This window comes from Tachyglossus aculeatus, chromosome 7, assembly GCF_015852505.1.
Source record: "Tachyglossus aculeatus isolate mTacAcu1 chromosome 7, mTacAcu1.pri, whole genome shotgun sequence".
In the NCBI taxonomy this organism is placed as follows: domain Eukaryota; kingdom Metazoa; phylum Chordata; class Mammalia; order Monotremata; family Tachyglossidae; genus Tachyglossus; species Tachyglossus aculeatus.
In genome coordinates, this window is record NC_052072.1 from 11,332,478 (window position 1) to 11,353,802 (window position 21,325).

At 44.6% G+C, this 21,325-nt stretch overlaps 1 protein-coding gene across 1 annotated transcript in view; it reads right to left on the bottom strand.

The window, feature by feature from the left end:
• INO80D (INO80 complex subunit D) overlaps positions 1-21,325 on the bottom strand; it is a 101,528-nt gene that overhangs the window by 16,829 nt on the left and 63,374 nt on the right. Inside the window, exon 6 of the mRNA XM_038749830.1 lies at positions 212-436. Within this exon, the coding sequence (XP_038605758.1) occupies positions 212-436 (225 nt within the window). The remainder of the gene's footprint in view (positions 1-211; positions 437-21,325) is intronic.

A 21,325-nucleotide genomic window follows, 5' to 3' on the forward strand; every position in this document is an offset into this window, starting at 1 on the left:
TCTCCACTGTCCCCGCCTACTATAAACACACATTTAACACCTGGGATGACCATCGTTTCTAGCTCATCTTGGGCCGGGAACACGTCTGCTGATTCTGTTGTACTGTACTCACCCAAGTGCTTAATACAGTGCTCTGCACATAGTAAGTGCTCAACAAATACCACTGATTGATTGACTGATCAGACATCCTCAGGCTGCAACGAACCCTGACCTGGTCCGAGTGCAAGCGGCTCTTCGAAGTTCCTGTATCAACTGCCCGGTGCATTCCGGTTCTCTGCTGGCCGCCTGCAGCAAGGCTTTCCGAAACGTGTGCCGGCATTTTTTCTGACGGGATTCTGCCCGCTCCAGGCGGCAGAGGTGCTTATATTTCTGCTGAAAGTAAGTGCAAAGTTGGGTCACCCTGGAACTCCTGTCATCCGTGTCGTCGTCATCTGACCTGCAGCGGTGAGGGAGGTGGGAGAGAAAAAAAAAAATCAAATAAAAAAGTTGGATTCATTTTTTTTTTTTTTTTAATTCAGCAGCATGGAGGGACGGGGGACTGAAATGCACAACTCGCATGGTTGATTTGATGGTGCAAACTGTCAAAATCAGAACTCTACCAGAGCCAGAATGAACCATACTTTCCATTAAAGAAAAACAGTCCGGTGGAGAGATCCAAATGCTTTCTGCATTTTAAAATGCTTAATCTTCTTAACATGTCATAATTAGAGATTGAATCGATACATCATAAGCGTTTTCGACAGATATGGCTAATTGTCTAGGGATTCCTTCTGGAAAAAAAAATCCATATCATTACCTCTACTTACTGGAAATGTGTCAGTAGGTGATGAAACTTTAAATTAAGCTGCAGTTATAAGAGAAAACGAAGCATAATTTTCTAAAGGAAAGGTCACGCCAGAGACAGCAACTAAGGCCTGATCTTTTTCTGACAGCTTCTGCTTTTTTTAGTGTTATACAACAATGCTTCCCATGCACAGCCGCTCTTTAAGTGACAGGACAAGTACAAAATCTATATCTATACCTCTATCCCATCTTCTAAATCTCATCTTTCTCAGCTCTCTCAGAGATCTCCCATCTCCTTTCAAAATCAGCCTCCTCCAGCTGTCTCTCCCACCCCATCCCTTTGCACTTGATTAAAACACTTGCGTCAGCTCTTCTTCCCTCTTTAATACCGCTCACCTTCTAATGCCTCCTTCTCCTCCACTTCCAAACATCGGGAAAAAAACCCTCCCAAAATGGGGGGGAGTCCCAGGTGAGAGAGAGGGCATGAACATGGGGTATTTCAGCGGGAGACACGAAAGCAAGGCAGGGTGAGTAAGTGGGTATTAGGGAAGCCAAGTGAGCGGGCTGGGTTGAACTGAGAAAAGAGTGAGGATAGATAATAATAAATCATCATCATCCCAATAATAATGTTACTTATTAAGCATTTACTACGTGGCTATCACTGTACCAAGAGCTGGGGTAAATACAAGATAATCGGATCCCACATGGGGCTCACAGTCTAAGCAGGAGGGAGAACGGAGACTGAATCCCCATTTTGCAGATGAGGGAATTTAGGCACAGAGAAGTGACTTGCCCAAGGTCACAGAGCAGTACATGGCAGAGCTGGGATTCGGACCTAGGTCCTCTGACTCCCGAACCCGTGATCTTCCCATTAAGCCATGAGTAGCCTAATGGGCACCAGAAGGAGTGGTTCAGACTCTCCCGATGACTTGCCATCTAGTTACGTTAGAAATACTCTGTTTTCCCAAGCGGGGAACGACAATCTAAGAGAAAAAGAAAATTTTAGGTCTCCACAAAGATAGTACCTGCTCCGGGATCAATCAGTGGCCACATTTACTGACATCTTTTTTGGTGTTTGTTAAGCGCTTACTATGTGTCAAACACTTTTCTAAGTGCTGGGGTAGATTCAAGTCACTTAGGTTGGACACAGTCCCTGTCCCACATGGGGCTCACAATCTAAAAGGGAGGGAGAACAAGTGAACTGAGGCACAGGGAAGTTTACTGGCTTGCCCAAGGTCACACAGGAAGCAATTAGCAGAGCTGGGATTAGAACCTAGCTCTTCTGACTGCCAGGCTCTGTGGTCTTTCCATTTGACCGTGCTGCTTCTCTAAAATCCCACCTGAAATCCCTCTATCAGCAGTGCATGCTGAGCGCCTTATGATGATGATGATGATAATGGCATTTGTTAAGCACTTACTATGTGCAAAGCACTGTTCTAAGCGCTGGGGGCATACAAGGTGATCAAGTTGTCCCACGTGGGGCTCACAGTCTTAATCCCCATTTTACAGATGAGGTAACTGAGGCTCAGAGAAGTTAAGTGACTTGCCCAATGCCACACAACAGACATGTGGCAGAGCCGGGATTGGAACCCATGATCTCTGACTCCAAAGTCCGGCTCTTTCCACTGAGCCACGCTGGAGAACCACACTGCCTTATGAGTGCAGAGTACTCTCCTAAACCCTTAGGAAATCCTGTGGCACCTTCAGTCTTTTGTTCTGTTTTGTTTTTATAGTATTGTTAAGCACTTACTATGTGTCAGGCACTGCCCTAAGCACTGGGGTAGATACACGATCATCAGGTTGGACACAGTCCGTGTCCCACGTGGGGCTCGCGGCTTTAATCCCTGTTTAACAGATGAGGCCCAGAGAAGTTACGTGACTTGCTCAAAATCACCCAGCAGACATGTGGCAGAGCTGGGATTAGAACCCAGGTCCTCTGACTCCCGGGCTGGTGCTCTTTCCACAAGGCCACGCTGCTTCTCCCGTTCTCCTGTTCCACCCTGCAGTCCCCTCGGAAGGAGCAGAGGGAGGAAGATAGGAGGCTACCCAGACAGAGCCATCCCAATCCAGCTCCCAAGCCCTACGGCCTGAATCGGGTCCACCCTCGACTGTCCTGGCTTCCACACGCTCAAAATCACACGGCTAGTCCAGGGGGCCTCGGAGTTGCCTCGGGACTGATCAATGAGAGCAGCGCTATCCCGCTGCCAACTTCTGCTGCTGGGATCTCTTGATGGCAATGGTCTTGCAATCAATCCATCGTATTTATTGAGCACTTACAGGGTGCAGAGCACTGGACTAAGCGCTTGGGAGGCTACACTGTGACAACGTAACAGAGTTGGTAGACACATTCCCTGCCCGCAACGAGCCTGCACTGGCAGAATGCTTGGTGAAAATCCAGTGCATCAAAGAAGCGCCATCGCATATGAGCTGCCGATATTCTTCAGCCAAAAACAGTGCCTGTGAAGTGACTTAGTGGATAGAGCACGGGCCTGGGAATCAGACGGTCCTGAGTTCTAGTCCCAGCTCCGCCACATGTCTGCTGTGTGACCTTGGGTAAATCATTTCACTTCTCTGGGCCCCCGTTACCTCATCTGGAAAATTGGGTATCAATCAATCAATCAATCAATCAATCGTTGTATTTATTGAGCGCTTACTGAGTGCAGAGCACTGTACTAAGCACTTGGGAAGTCCAAGTTGGCAACATATAGAGACGGTCCCTACCCAACAGTGGGCTCACAGTCTAGAAGGGGGAAAAGAGTGTAAACCCCATATGGGGCAGGGACTGTGTCCAACCTGTCTAACTTGTATCTACCCCAGTGCTTAGAACAGTGCTTGGCGCAGTCAGCACTTAACAAGTACCATTATTATTACTGTTATTGTTATCATTAGAAACCACTGAAGAAAGTTGTCACTTTTCCTTCTCTTGTCTCCACTTGCTTGCTCTTCGTTTCCTTTCTTGTCCTGTCTTACGCGTTGACAACTCCATGGACACATCTCTCCCAGGATGCCCCACCTCCACCTGCAAGCTTTCTGGTAATGTATCTATAGAGTTTTCTTGGTGAAAAGACGGAAAGGGTTTAACATTGCCTTTTTCCGTGCAGTAAACTTGAATCTCCACCCTCTACTCTCTCCCATGACACTGTGGCCCAGCAAGGGTGAGTTTTGAATTGTAGCAGATTGCCTTCCACTCCCTAGCCATTGTCCAAGCTAAGAATGGAATGGGTAGGTCTCTGCTTGACTCTCCCTCCCACTGGTAGAGTACTAGAAACTCTCTAGTTGCGACCCACTGTGCACTGTGAGCCCACTTTTTAGACTGTGAGCCCACTGTTGGGTAGGGACTGTCTCTATATGTTGCCAATTTGTACTTCCCAAGCGCTTAGTATAGTGCTCTGCACATAGTAAGCGCTCAATAAATACGATTGATGATGACCCTGAGCTGTTACTTAAGTGTCTATTCTAAGGAAGATTTCTCTCTATAATCTATCTGACCCCAGCAGGGCCAAACATCTACTCAACACACATAAATCACCGCCATTCAGATGCATATTTACATCATCCACTCATCCATTCACTCCTTCTCTCTTCCCCTCTCCAAGGTTTCTCCTTTCTTTTACTGCTTCCATCCCGGCTCTCGGCAAGGGAAGTTCAAAAGATACCCGGCTTGCTGGAAGAATGAAGGAGAGAGAACTGTGGAGAACCAAGCTGTGGTTCGCTGACCAAATAAGGGATTTTCCCTCATTTTCCCAAGTGAAAAGGTATAGGGTTCACTGAGCACTGAGTAAACTCTCCAGAGCTCTGCAAATAGTTCTAAGTGGGGAAAGAGCTGTTTGCGGAACTGGGGTGGGGGGGAGAGCCAGCTGGTTGGGAGGGTGTTTGCAGAGCTGAGGAGACAAGCAGGGGGGACCAAGGGCACACCACACTGGGGGTTTCTAAAAATAGAAGACGCTGATGAGTGGTCTGTGACAATATAAGAGCACTCAATCACCTTGCCCCCTCCTATCTCACCTCGCTGCTCTCCTAATCAAACCCAGCCCACACACTGGGCTGCCCTAATGCCAACCTACTCACTGTACCTCGATCTCATCTATCTCGCCTCCGACCTCTCTCCCAAATCCTGCCTTTGGCTGGAAGGGCCCCCCCTCTTCATATCCAACAGACAATCACTCTCCCCACCTCCAAAGCCTGATGGAAGGCACATCTCCTCCGAGAGGCCTTCCCTAACGAAGCCCTCATTTCCTCTTCTCCCACTCCCTTCTGCATTATCACCCCGATTTGCTCCCTTTATTCACCCCACACCCAGCACTTACGCACATATCCGTAATTTATTGATTTCAAATAATGTCTGTCTCCCCTTTAGATGGTAAGCTCACTGTGGGCAGGGAATGGGTCTACCAACTCTGCTGTGCTGTACTCTCCCAAGAGCTTAGTACAGTGCTCTGCACACAGTAAGACAGACAACGAAACGAAACATGGAGACGGGTGTCAAAGTAGTCAGAACAAACAGAATCAAAGCTAAATGCACAGAAGTAGAGAAACAGCGTGGCTCAGTGGAAAGAGCACGGGCTTTGGAGTCCGAGGTCATGGGTTCAAATGCCGGCCTTGCCAATTGCCAGTTGTGTGACTTTGGGCAAGTCGCTTCACATCTCTGGGCCTCGGCTGCCCCATCTGGAAAATGGGGATGAAGATTGTGAGCCCCCCCGTGGGACAACCTGATCACCTTGTAACTTCCCCAGCGCTTAGAACAGTGCTTTGCACACAGTAAGCGCTTAATAAATGCTATCATTGGAAGTAAGCATGCAATAAATACGGTTGACTGATTTTAGAGATCCTTAGGTAAAAAGCCATCCTATGAATAAAGTAGGATCATTAATAACCCAGGCCACTGATTTTCCACAAAACTAAGAATTTGGGCATTTCACCATTCTTTCCTATATTAGTCAAAGTTGCGAAGAATGGCGGATTCTAGCGAGTCCCAGGATTAGGGCCCGATCGCGGCTCTGCTGGATTCCGGGCAATGGGAACTAGGGACTTTTCCTTCTCCCTCTAGACTAGTAGCTTCTAGTGGGCAGGGACTGTGTCTACCAATCGGCTGAATTATAGTCAGCAGTGTGGTCTAGTGGATCGCACATGAGTCAGAAGGATCTGGGTTCTAAGCCCAGCCCCACCACTTGTCTGCTGTGTGACCTTGGGCAAGTCACTTCACTTGTCCGGGCCTCAGTTCCCTCATCGGTGAAACAGGATTAAGATTGTGAGCCCTATGTGAGACAGGGACTGTGTCCAACCCAATTATCTTGTACCTACCCCAGTGCTCAGAACAGTACCTGGCACCTAGTAAAACCTTAACGAACATCACAATTATTATTATTACTCTCCCAAGTGCTTAGAACAGTGCTCCGCACACAGTAAGCACTCAATAAAGACCACAATGACTGAATGACTCTCCCTTCTTCCCTTTCTTCCTCCCTCCCACAACATTTTTCAGGACAGAGTGGGCCTTCTTTCCCTCCCCAGAGGTCTGCGGGGCATCCTTATTTCCAGAGCATCCTTCCCTTCCCTTCCCAGAAATAAAGCGTGGATTTCCAGAGGTTCAAGCCATGTGGCAGAGGAAGGGTGGAAGTCAGAAGGACTTGGGGGTTCTAATCCAGGATCTGGGGATGAAGACTGTGAGCACTATGTGGGACAGGAGCTGTGTCCAACCCGATTAAATCCACGCCCTCCACCCCCACCCCAAGTGCTTAGAACAGTGCCTGGCACGTAGTAAGCACTTAACAAACACCATAATTATTATTAATCAATCGTATTTATCAATCGTATTTATTGAGCGCTTACTGTGTGCAGAGCACTGTACTAAGCGCTTGGGAAGTACAAGTTGGCAACATATAGAGACAGTCCCTACCCAACAGTGGGCTCACAGTCTAGAAGCGGGAGACAATTATTATTACTATTACTATTATTATGGGGATTAAGACTGTGAGCGCCACATGGAACAGGGATTGTTTCCAACCTGTTTAGCATGTATCTCTCCCAGTACTTAGTACAGTGGCGCCTGGCACATAGTAAGCGCTCAACAAATGCCATAAAAAAGGAAGACCAGGGAGGAGAGAGGAAGAGGCTGTACAAGACCCCTGCCTCTCCCCGACTCTGGACCCACCTGTCACTGAGAGAAAGGCGCTGGCCTGAGGTAAATATCTGATTTGCCCAGTGGATAAAGAAGTATTGGACTCTCCCAAGAGCTTAGTACAGGCCTGTGAGACAGGAAGGATGGTGGTGCTGACGGGAAAGTCAGAGGGAGGACACGGTTTGGGTAGGAAGATAAGGAATTCTGTTTTCAGCTCTCTGAGGGCAGGGATCATTTCTACTAACTATGGTACTTTACTTCCCCAAATGCTTTGTAGAGTGCTCTGCATACAGTAAGCACTTAATAAATACCATCGATCGATTCCGCCCACTAGAAATTCACATCCTATTAGTCCCCATATTTTCAGATCCCCAGACAGCATCGGGATGCTTCGTTAACGCCAGGAAGACACGCAATAACAGTGACAGGATTTTCTTCTAGGTCTTGAGGTTTAGTGACCGAAGACACGTCTCCAATGCAAGACTTTGAAGAAGTTGGGTTTTTTTTTTTATTTTATTCACTCCATACTGCCAGTTACATGATCTCTTTTTATCTCCCACTCTAGCAGAATTCTTAAATAGGTATCATGTCCATAGTTAACAGAGCAGGAGCAAATTGGTTTTTCCTTTAAGATCCCCCGAATTACAATAATTAAAAGCAAGTTAAAGGCTCCCACCACTGCTTGCTCTTGAGGGCATCCTGGCCACTTTAAAACACATTTAACTTACTGAAAATCTCTGATACATCAACAGTATTTACTCAGTGCTTACTATGTGCAGAGCACTGTACTGAGTGCTCGGGAGAGTACATTACATCTAATTTTGGGCGCATTTCTAAAATTGACAGACATTTCAACAGACTAAGCAAGGGATCGATTGATACATTGATTTCTACAGATCTTTGCCATCCAGATTCCATGACAAGAATGGCATTTTACCACAAATGCCTACAGACTGGAGGAAAAATAAGTTAATAGCGATTAGGGATTTACCTCAAGAAATCCCTTAGGTTTTAGCAGCTGCCACCTGACTTTCAATTTCTAAACTAGTGGAGATCATAACATTATGATAATAGACTCCCCCTGAGAGATCTTGAAATAAAACACCTCTCACACTGTCTAAACGAGGATGGGGCTTTTTGGAGCAGGACCGAGGCCAAGAGGAGTTATTAGCCCACATATGTACTACGATCGGTATCACGTCTGCATGTTCAGGTTAACTTAGCTATGGAGTCGCCTTTAAGAAAATTATTCCGGATCACTAAACTGAACTGGGAACGCAGCACTGTTTTTATGGCAGCCTTTTCTTCCCAACCTTGACACCATTTAAGTTTCACCACCGAAATAAAACCGAGAAGGATTCTAAAAGCAACCGCATAATACTGTCTTAACCTATGAGCTCCCTCAACTCAATAAACATATAAAACAAGAAATAAAAGTTGCAAGCACCCCACCCAGAACACAAGCCGAGTGTTAAAAAAAATAAAAGAGATTGAAAACAATACATCACCTATGGTCAACCATGTTCACTCTAAGTCACGCAAGCGAGAATACGTGGTGCTGCTCTATTAGGACAGATGCTGCTGAAAGGGAAACGGTCCAGACGGACTCTCACGGTCCGAAAAAATCCAAGTCCATAAAATCCGGAGATTTGCCAGGCACTTACTGCTGATCCAGCCCACGATGCAAAAGTCCCGCCTGACGTTACGTCCAAATCACTCCCAGAAAAATCAATTCTCTTGCCTCCCCCTCCTCCCCTTGTACCATTAATCTGCTCCTGCCCGTCCCTGTTCTGAACAGTTTACATCCCCCTCTGGATTCCTAACTCAGCCCCTCTCTAGACTGCTCTCTCCAATCTCCCGCCGTTAAAAAAATAAACAAATTGAAAAAATAAATTGAAAAAAATCAGAGATGCGCTACTAGGCTCGTTAATATGTTTGGTTTTGTTCTCTGTCTCCCCCTTCTAGACTGTGAGCCCACTGTTGGGTAGGGACTGTCTCTATATGTTGCCAACTTGTACTTCCCAAGCGCTTAGTCCAGTGCTCTGCACACAGTAAGCGCTCAATAAATACGATTGATTGATTGATTGATTGATAGGCTCACCTGGCTCCCGGCTCTGGCTGGTCTGTAGCAGCAGTGAGCGCATGGAGATGGGGGTCATGGTTAATCTTGGCAGCCTTGTGAGGGGAAGAAGTGGAGATAAGGGAAAGGAGTAGGGGTGGGCCCGGGGCAGAGGGCTAAATCATCAATCGTATTTATTGAGCGCTTACTATGTGCAGGGCACTGTACTAAGCGCTTGGGAAGTACAAATTGGCAACATATAGAGACAGCAACAGTGGGCTCACAGTCTAAAAATACGTGGGGGGTGGAGGAGCCCAGAGAGCCTGAGCTAGAGTTTGGAGCTCAGGATTGGGGCTCCTAGGTATCCAACCTCTGGAAGGCCACCCTATTAGCACAGAAGCAGCATGGCATCATCATCATCATCATCATCAATCGTATTTATTGAGCGCTTACTGTGTGCAGAGCACTGGACTAAGCGCTTGGGAAGTACCAGTTGGCAAAGAGGACGGAGCCCGGGCCTCGGAGTCAGAGGGCCACGGGTTCTCATCCCGTCTCTGCCACTTGGGCAAGTCACTTCAATCCTATGGACCTCGGTTACTTCGTCTGTAAAATGGGGATCGAGCCTGTGAGCCCCACGTGGGACAGGGACTGTGTCCAAGCCCAAATGCTTGTATCCACCCCAGCGCTTAGTACGGTGCCTGGCACATAGTAAGCGCCTAACAAATACCATAATAATAATGATTATTATTGGCAATCCAAAAAAATCAATAATAATAATAACAGTGGGACTTATTAAGCATTTACTATGTGCCAGGCACTGTACTTGAGCACTGAGGCACATACAAGGTAACTGAGTATATATATATATATATATACATATATATATATATCTATATACATATATATATATATATTTGTACATATATATATGTTTGAACACACATATATATATGTTTGTACGTATTTATTACTCTATTTATTTATATATTTATCTTACTTGTACATAGCTATTCTATTTATTTTATTTTGTTAGTATGTTTGGTTTTGTTCTCTGTCTTCCCCTTCTAGACTGTGAGCCCACTGTTGGGTAGGGACTGTCTCTATATGTTGCCAACTTGTACTTCCCAAGTGCTTAGTACAGTGCTCCGCACACAGTAAGCGCTCAATAAATACGACTGGTTGATTGACTGATTGAGTTGGATGCAGTCCCTGTCCCACAGAGTGATCACCTGTAAAATGGGGATAACAGTGGGACTTATTAAGCATTTACTATGTGCCAGGCACTGTACTTGAGCACTGAGGCACATACAAGGTAACTGAGTGTATGTGTATATATATATATATATATATATTTGTACATATTTATTACTCTATTTATTTATATATTTATCTTGCTTGTACATAGCTATTCTATTTATTTTATTTTGTTAGTATGTTTGGTTTTGTTCTCTGTCTCCCCCTTTTAGACTGTGAGCCCACTGTTGGATAGGGACTGTCTCTATATGTTGCCAACTTGTACTTCCCAAGTGCTTAGTCCAGTGCTCTGCACACAGTAAGCGCTCAATAAATACGACTGGTTGATTGACTGATTGAGTTGGATGCAGTCCCTGTCCCACAGAGTGATCACCTGTAAAATGGGGATCGAGACTGTGAGCCCCACGTGGGACAGGGACTGTGTCCAACCCCAAATGCTTGTATCCACCCCAGCGCTTAGTACGGTGCCTGGCACATAGTAAGCGCCTAACAAATACCATAATAATAATTATTATTATTGGCAATCCAAAGAAATCAATAATAATAATAACAGTGGTACTCATTAAGCATTTACTATGTACCAGGCACTGTACCTGAGCACTGAGGCACATACAAGGTAACTGAGTATATATGTGTATATACATATATATATATATGTATATATATGTATATATGTTTGTACATATTTATTACTCTATTTATTTATTTATCTTACTTGTACATATCTATTCTATTTATTTTATTTTGTTAATATGTTTGGTTTTGTTCTCTGTCTCCCCCTTTTAGACTGTGAGCCCCTGTTGGGTAGGGACCGTCTCTATATGTTGCCAACTTGTACTTCCCAAGCGCTTAGTACAGTGCTCTGCACACAGTAAGCACTCAATAAATACGATTGTGATTGACTGATTGAGTTGGATGCAGTCCCTGTCCCACAGAGTGATCACCTGTAAAATGGGGATCGAGACTGTGAGCCCCACGTGGGACAGGGACTGTGTCCAACCCCAAATGCTTGTATCCACCCCAGCGCTTAGTACGGTGCCTGGCACATAGTAAGCGCCTAACAAATACCATAATAATAATTATTATTATTGGCAATCCAAAAAAATCAATAATAATAATAACGGTGGTACTTATTAAGCATTCACTATGTGCCAGGCACTGTACTTGAGCACTGAGGCACATACAAGGTAACTGAGTATATATGTATATATATGTTTGTACATATTTATTACTCTATTTATTTATTTATTTATCTTACTTGTACATATCTATTCTATTTATTTTATTTTGTTAGTATGTTTGGTTTTGTTCTCTGTCTCCCCCTTCTAGACTGTGAGCCCACTGTTGGGTAGGGACCGTATCTATATGTTGCCAACTTGTACTTCCCAAGCGCTTAGTCCAGTGCTCTGCACACAGTGTGCACTCAATAAATACGATTGTGATTGACTGATTGAGTTGGATGCAGTCCCTGTCCCACAGAGTGATCACCGTCTTAATCCCCCTTTACTTTACTTTACTTTACAGGTCATGGGTTCGAATCCCGGCTCCGCCACATGTCTGCTGTGTGACCTTGGGCAAGTCACTTAACTTCTCTGAGCCTCAGTTACCTCATCTGTAAAATGGGGATGAAGACTGTGAGCCCCACGTGGGACAACCTGATCACCTTGTATCCCCCCCAGCGCTTAGAACAGTGCTTTGCACATAGTAAGCGCTCAAGAAATGCCATTATTATTATTATTATTAATCCCCATTTTATAGATGAGGGAACTGAGGCCCAGAGAAGTTAACTGACTGACCCAAGTTCATACAGCAGACAAGTGACAGCCAGGATTAGAACCCAGGTCATTCTCACTCCCAGGCCTGTGCTTTACCCACTTTAATTGAGCACTCACAGTGTGCAGGGTACTGAGCACTTGGGACGGTACACTATACCAATATAACAGACACATGAGCAGGGTGAAAGGGGTTGGGGATGAAATTAGGGGGTGTGGGGGTCAGAAGAGCATGGCCTAGTGGATACAGCAAGGGCCAGAAGGACCTGGGTTCTAATCCTGGCTCTGCCACTTGTCCGCTGTGTGACTCTGAGCAAGTCACTTCACTTCTCTGGGCCTCCAGTTCCCTCATCTGTAAAATTCATTCATTCAATTGTATTTATTGAGCGCTTACTGTGTGCACAGCACTGTACTGAGCGCTTGGGAAATACAAGTCGGCAACATATAGAGACGGTCCCTACTCAACAACGGGCTCACAGTCTAGAAGGGGGAGACAGACAACAAAACAAAACGTGGAGATTAATTAATCAACAATCAATCAATCAATCGTATTTATTGAGCGCTTACTATGTGCAGAGCACTGGACTAAGCGCTTGGGAAGTACAAATTGGCAACATATAGAGACAGTCCCTACCCAACAGTGGGCTCACAGTCTAAAAGGGGGAGACAGAGAACAAAACCAAACATACTGACAAAATAAAATAAATAGAATAGGTATGTACAAGTAAAATAAATAGAGTAATAAATATGTACAAACATATATACATTAAGAGTATTAAGAGATTATTAAGAGTATTATTATTATTAAGAGTATTAATAGATTAAGAGTGTGAGCCCCATGTGGGACAGGGGCTGTGTCCAGCCTGATTACCTTATATCTACCCCAGCGTTTACAACAGTGTCTGGCACATTGTAAGTGCTTAAGAAATACCATTAAAAAGGACTCTTGGAATAATGATGGCAAAGGGAGGAGTGGGTGGGGAGGGACCTATAGTATTCCTAAAGGATTTGGTCATCATAACGGTCATTATGTCCGGAATAGGAAACAAATTACATATCTGTCCATGGGAAAGTATACTGCACAATGCAATGGATCACAATACAATGGATCATATTACACCCATATTTTTGTGGGATGCAATGCATATGGATCCTGGATTACACTTGTACTCCATGTGAAAACCACTTCAGTCAGAAGGATATTTAATAAAAATAATAATAATAATAGTATTTAAGTACTGACCATGTGCCAGGCACTGTATTAAGCACTGGGGTGGATACAAGCAAATCGGACTGGAAACAGTCCCTGTCCCACACGGGGCTCACAGTCCCAGTCTCCATTTTACAGATGAGGTAACTGAGGCACAGAGAAGTACAGTGACTTGCCCAAGGTCACACAGCAGACAAATGGTGGAGCTGGGGTTATTGGCGAAGAACTGTACTAAACACTTAGGAAAGTGTGATGGAAAGAAGTGGCAAGTTCCCTGCCCATAGCATCTTACACTCTCAGCAAGGGAGAGACACAAAAATATTTACAGAGTTGTCAGAATAAATAACAACGGAATAAACATATATAAGAGCTTACTATGTGCAAAGCACTGTTCTAAGCACTGGGGAGGATACAAGGAGATCAGGTTGTCCCATGTGGGGCTCACAGTTTTAATCCCCATTTTACAGATGAGGGAACTGAGGCCCAGAGAAGTTAAGTGACTTGCCCAAAGTCACACAGCTGACAACTGACGGAGCCGGGATTTGAACCCATGACCTCTGACTCCCAAGCCCGGGCTCTTTCCACTGAGCCATGCTGCTTCTCTTATGATGCTGCCTCACATATGACATGACTTGGGATGTTGGAAATTCCCTGGGGCAGGTTTGTTGGAAGAAGTCTTGTTTTGAGGGAAAAAAAGTAATGTCTGTCTCCCCATCTAGACTGTAAGCTCATTGTGGGCAGGGAATTTGCCTGTTTACTGTTATCATCATCAATCCTATTTATTGAGCGCTTACTGTGTGCAGAGCACTGTACTAAGCGCTTGGGAAGTACAAATTTGCAACATAAGTACAAACTGGCAACATAAGTACAAATTGGCAACATAGTACAAATTGGCAACATACTGTACTCTCCCAAGCAGTAAGAACACAGAAAGCACTTAATAAATACGCTTGAATGAATGAAATGAATGAATATTCAGAGGGAAAGGGCAGTGAAGTTTAATGGATGAAGTGCTAGCCGAGGGCTTGTTATTAACCACTGCTTAAGTAGCAAGTTATCCTGAAATCCAGTAGGGAAAAACAGCATTCCACACTGTCTTCCTAAGTACACCCATGGCCTGCTTTGGACACTTGGCTTCTCTGAGGTGTAAAATAAATTTGCACCTCCTCCTTTGGCTGCGGATGCCTGACATGCAAGGGAACATGTCACTATGTGCGTTACCCTGATTTACTAAGTGGCAAGAAATGTACTAAGCACTGGGGTAGATACAAGATAATCAGGTCCCACAGAGGGCTCACAGTCTCAGTTTCCGTTTTCATTCATTCATTCGATTGTATTTATTGAGCGCTTACTGTGTGCAGAGCACTGTACTGAGCGCTCGGGAAGTATGTTTTGCGGCTGAGGGAATTAAGGGACAGAGAAGTTAAGTGACTTGTCCCAGGTGAGACAGCAGATATGTGGCGGAGCCGGGGTTAGAACCCAGGTCCTTTGACTCAAAGGCCCGGGCTCCTTCCATTAGAAGCTGCTTCCATGAGAAGCAGCGGGGCTCATTGGAAAGAGCCCGGGCTTTGGAGTCAGAGGTCATGGGTTCAAATCCCGGCTCCGTCAATTGTCAGCTGGGTGACTTTGGGCAAGTCACTTAACTTCTCTAGGCCTCAGTTCCCTCATCTGTAAAATGGGGATGAAGACTGTGAGCTCCCCGTGGGACAACCTAATTGCCTTGTAACCTCCCCAGTGCTTAGCACATAGTAAGGGCTTAATAAATGCCATTATTATTATTATTATTATTATTATTATTATTATTATTATTATTATTATTATTAGGGCATGCTGCTTCCCTACAGCATTTTTCTGTGGGAACCCGAGCCGCTTCTTCCCTCCTTCCCACACTGCTCCGGAGCCATCTTATTCTCCGCCCAATCAGTCAACAGTAATAATCAATAAAAATGATGGTATTTGTTAAGTGTTATGTGCCCAGCACTGTTCTAAGCACCGGGGTAGATACCAGGTAATCAAGTTGTCCCATGTGGGGCTCACAGCCTTACTCCCCATTTTACAGATGAGGGAACTGAGGCACAGAGAAGTTAAGCGACTTGCCCAAAGTCACACGGCTGAGAAGTGGGGAAGCCGTGATTAGAACCCACGTCCTCTGACTCCCAAGCCTGCGCTCTTTCCACTAAGCCACCCATTCCTGTTGCCCCTTCCTTCGCCACCCCCACCGATCAGGTAAAGTGAACATCCTACTTCAAAGGGCTGCCCTATCTGTGGGGGAGGAATCTTGGGTGCCAAGCATTGTACTACAATTCTGGGAAACTAAAACAGAGTTAGAAGGCACGATTCCTGCTCTCAAGGAAAAGCCATCTACCAGAGGGAATGGGAGGGTTCCTTTCCAACACAGGAGCTCCTTAGAAGGCATAGGGGAAGCAGCGTGGCTCATTGGAAAGAGCCCAGGCTTTGGAGTCAGAGTTCATGGGTTCAAATCCCAGCTCCATCAATTGTCAGCTGGGTGACTTTGGGCAAGTCACTTAACTTCTCTAGGCCTCAGTTCCCTCATCTGTAAAATGGGGATGAAGACTGTGAGCCCTACGTGGGACAACCTGATCACCTTGTAACCTCCCCAGTGCTTAGAACAGTGCTTGGCACATAGTAAGCGCTTAATAAATGCCATTATTATTATTATTAGGCCATGCTGCTTCCCTACAGCATTTTTCTGTGGGAACCCGAGCCGCTTCTTCCCTCCTTCCCACACTGCTCCAGAGCCATCTTATTCTCCGCCCAATCAGTCAACAGTAATAATCAATAAAAATGATGGTATTTGTTAAGTGTTATGTGCCCAGCACTGTTCTAAGCACCGGGGTAGATACAAGGTAATCAAGTTGTCCCACGTGTGGCTCACAGCCTTAATCCCGATTTTACAGATGAGGTAACTGAGGCACAGAGAAGTTAAGCGACTTGCCCAAAGTCACACGGCTGAGAAGTGGGGGAGCCGGGATTAGAACCCACGTCCTCTGACTCCCAAGCCTGTGCTCTTTCCACTAAGCCACCCATTCCTGTTGCCCCTTCCTTCGCCACCCCCACCGATCAGGTAAAGTGAACATCCTACTTCAAAGGGCTGCCCTATCTGTGGGGGAGGAATCTTGGGTGCCAAGCATTGTACAACAAATTTGGGAAACTAAAACAGAGTTAGAAGTCACTATTCCTGCTCTCAAGGAAAAGAAAGCCAACTACCAGAGGGAATGGGAGGGTTCCTTTCCAACACAGGAGCTCCTTAGAAGGCATAGGGGAAGCAGCGTGGCTCAGTGGAAAGAGCCCGGGCTTTGGAGTCGGAGTTCACGGGTTCAAATCCCGGCTCCGCCAATTGTCAGCTGGGCGACTTTGGGCAAGTCACTTAACTTCTCTGTGCCTCAGTTACCTCATCTGTAAAACAGGGATTAAGACTGTGAGCCCCCCTTGGGATAACCTGATCACCTTGCAACCTCCCCAGTGCTTAGAACAGTGCTTTGCACACAGTAAGCGCTTAATAAATCAATCAATCATATTTACTGAGCGCTTACTGTGTGCAGAGCACTGTACGAAGCGCTTGGGAAGTACAAGTTGGCAACATATAGAGACAGTCCCTACCCAACAGTGGGCTCACAGTCTAAAAGACGCCATAAATACCATTATCATTAGAAAATTCTTAGAGTCGTGAATTTTTCTAAATTGTAATCACCACCACCCCCTGGACAGAGCACCCTGAAGCTGCTGCCCACCCTTGCTTCCAGTTGGAAGCCAGCCCTGGGTACAATTATCTCTTCTACTCTAAAGGTGCTTTACCTAAGAGCAACCCCCACAAACTCTTTTCCTGGCTGGTGAGGGGAACTATATCGTACCTTCTGTTTGCAGGAGGAGGAGCTCTGCATCAAGGTTCTGTACTTCCCAAGCGCTTAGTACAGTGCTCTGCACATAGTAAGCGCTCAATAAATACGATTGATGATGATGATGATGATGAAGGTTTATGAAGCAGGGTAACACAGAAACAGGGGTTGGAGACATTTCAACGACTGAATGTCAAACGGAGAAGCAGCCTGGCCAAGTTGAAAAAGTATGGGCCTGGCTGTCAGATGACCTGGGTTCCCATCCCAGCTCTGCCATGTATCCGCCGTGCCACCTGCGGCAAGTCACTTAGTTTGTGCCTCAGTTTCCCTAACTGTAAAATGGGGATTCAATACCTATTCTCCCCACTTAGACTGGAAGCACCATGTGGGACAGGGATTGTGTCCAACCTGATTCATTTGTATCTACTCATTACAAATATTCATTTGTAATTGGCTCCGCCAATTGTCAGCTGTGTGACTTTGGGCAAGTCACTTAACTTCTCTGGGCCTTTGAGCCCCACATGGGACAACCTGATCACCTTGTAACCTCCCCAGCGCTTAGAACAGTGCTTTGCACATAGTAAGTGCTTAATAAGTGCCATCATTATTATTATTATTATTATTATCTACTCCAGTGCCTAGAATAGTGTCTGACACATAGTAAGCCATTAATAAATATAAGAAGAAGAAGAACTGGCCCCCAAACTTGAACATCCAAAATGGGAAGGTCCACCTCTGTTGGAAGAAGTTAGGCCTTCCAATTCTGAAGGCTCTGAGGATATCTCAGCATCATCATCGTCATCACCATCAATGGTATTTACTGAGTGCTTATTATGTGCAGAGCCCTGTACTATGTAACTGGGAGAGTACAATACAACAGAGTTGGTAGAAAGGTTCCCTGCCCACAGCGAGCTTACTAGAGGGGGGGACGCACTAATCTAAATAAAAAATGTATAAGAATAATAATAATGATAGCATTTATTAAGCGCTTACTATGTGCAAAGCACCGTTCTAAGCACTGGGGAGGTTACAAGGCGATCAGGTTGTCCCACGGGGGGCTCACAATCTTAATCCCCATTTTACAGATGAGGCCCAGAGAAGTGAAGTGACTTGCCCGAAGTCACACAGCTGACAATTGGCGGAGCCGGGATTTGAACCCATGACCTCCGACTCCAAAGCCTGGGCTCTTTCCACTGAGCCAGGCTGCTTCTCTCTATATAATTGATACATATGTACATAAATGCTGTGGGGTTGAGGGTGGGGTGACTATCAAATGCCCTAGCAGGCCAGGAAGAGGGTATTCAAGATTCCTCCCACACAGATAAGCAATTTTTTTTTTTACTCTAGGTATTTATTTATTTAATTTACTTGTACATATCTATTCTATTTATTTTATTTTGTTAGTATGTTTGGTTTTGTTCTCTGTCTCCCCCTTTTAGACTGTGAGCCCACTGTTGGGTAGGGACTGTCTCTATATGTTGCCGACTTGTACTTCCCAAGCGCTTAGTCCAGTGCTCCGCACATAGTAAGCGCTCAATAAATACGATTGATGATGATGTAAAGGGCAGCCCCTTGAAGTAGGATGCTCACTTCACTGACCTGATTGGTGGGGGCAACAGAGGAAGGGGCAACAGGAATGTGTGCAGTTTGTGAACTTTCCCAGGGATGCACGGAAATCCCAGGTTATCCCGCTGGCACTAAGTGACAACGGACAGTAATAACAATGGTATTTGTTAAGTACTTACTAGGGGTCAAGAACTGTCCTAAGCACCTCCCACATGCCGCATTTTGAATCAGCTTGGCAATAGGGCTGGATCTACTTAGGGCCAAACAACATTTGCGCTACGAAGCCAACTCTAAAGCGCAGAGGAATTCTAGACTCAAGATCCTCTGCTAAATTGGGAATTCGTCCTCCTACCCCAAGATCTTCTCCTCTGGGCAAAATCCAAAATTTAAAGGGAAGCACACTGCTTATCAGCTACGGCAACAGAATGTCTTCCCAAGCTATTTCTCTATCAGCAAAGTTTAAATCACAAAAATAGATTAATGTGTGAACATATAAAATACTGAGAGATGTCAAGATGTCAAGAAATCAGTCAGCTAACGTTCACTAAATTAACAAGTCGCTGACATTAGCTCTATCCAAAACACTAATCTATTCCCAACCATAATCTTGGTCCAAGCCCTAAATTGAACATTAGCCCTAAGCATAGCTATTTTGATATTTTTTTTGGACAAAAGTTAGTTTCAATCTTTTGAAAAATCAGAATTTGTAATCTGTCATCAACTGTACCTTAGCCCTTTTGTTTGAAGTTTTTTTTTTTTCCCCACTCCCCCTTTGATTACTGGGAAAAGATAGGCCGGGTTCCAGAATATTAGCAAGACTGGAGAACTGATTTAAAGCTAACTTTCTATAGAATCTTGTTGGCTTAAAGTATAATTGTATATGACCAGAATCAAGCAAATACTGCTCCATAAATACTGCTCTCTCTTGCTCTCTCTCTCTGTGTGTGTATATATATATATATATATATATATATATATATATATAATTATATGTATAAATGACAGTACTGCTCTATCTGCGTGTATGTGTGCATGTATGTATATATGTACATATATATCTGTAGGCATACATGTATATATACACATATACACACACAGATGGAGCAGTACTGTCATTTATTTATAATTATATAATATTATAGATATATAAATGGCAATTGTTACGCACTTACTATGTCAAGCATTGTTCTAAGCACTAGAGTAGATACAAGGTGATCAGGTTGGGTTACATGGGGCTCAGTCTAAGTACTGAATCCCCATTTTACAACTGAGGAAACAGAGGCACAGAGAGGCTAAGAGACTTGCCATTGTGGGAAAGGAATGTATCTTGTCTACATGTTTTGTTTTGTTGTCTGTCTCCACTTGTCTACAGGCTTTGTCACGTTTTGTTTTGTTGTCTGTCTCCCCCTTCTAGACTGTGAGCCCACTGATGGGTAGGGACCATCTCTATATGTTACCAACTTGTACTTTCCAAGTGCTTAGTATAGTGCTCTGCACACAATAAGCGCTCAATAAATACAACTGAATGAATGAATGAGTCTTCCATGGGCTTAGTATAGTGCTTTGCAGACAGTAAGCACTCAGTAAATACTTCTGCCGATGATGACTTGCCCAAGGTCACACAGCGGACAAGTGGTGGAGCCGGAATTAGAACTCAGGTCCTCTGACTCTTAGGCCTGTGCTCTTCTAACTCCAGCACGCTTCATCTCTTTAAGAGGTAGTGGAGAGCAACATTAGGCCGACTAATTGTTTAAGTTCAAGAGCTGCAGGTACCATTAAGTGCTGATCAAACACCCGTTTGCATACACGGTGGTGAGCGGACTTGCACGAAATGTCAAAATGACATTTTCTATTTCTCTCAAGTTTCTCCTTTAAATCAATAAGTGAAAACAACAGAATGCTTAAATATAAAATAGAATTTTAAAATTTGGGTAAAGATGGTAGTTTTTGGAAAGCAACTTGTTCTAATATCAAAAGTGGGGAAAATTGGAATAACTATCACTTAACCATTATCAATCAATCAATCAATCAATCAATCGTATTTATTGAACGCTTACTGTGTGCAGAGCACTGTACTAAGCGCTTGGGAAGTACAAGTTGGCAACATATAGAGACAGTCCCTACCCAACAGTGGGCTCACAGTCTAGAAGACATTATCCAGACTCTACCATTTCTGAAAGTTCAATTTTTATATTTATTTGTAAAGCATTCTTTAGAGTTTTCCAGACAACTCCAAAACGGATAGTCGGGAGTGTCCATGACATTATTCGTTCATTCATATTTATTATGGGCTCACTGTGTTCACAGCACTGTACCAAGTGCTTGGGAGAATACAATAATAATGATAGATACATTCCCTGCCCACAATGAGCTTATAATCCATTCCACTATAGCTGACAGAACAGTACTCTGCACAAAGTAAGCACTCAATAAATACCACTGATTGACGGATTGATTGACACAACTGTACTGCTTTTGACAGAAAAAAAAAATCTAGAAGCAGATGAAGTTTAACTGTTCAAAACTAAAAAAGAAGCTCAGGAGCCATTATTTCCATTTAGGTATCACTGCTTGCAGTTCCTGTCTTACTGTAACCTAACTTCAATTTCAGCAACTTTCGTAATAAACTTCAGAATGAGATTAACCCAGGGACATTCTGGATCCAGCATATCCAACAAGAGACCAGCCTTATGCAATATTTACCTT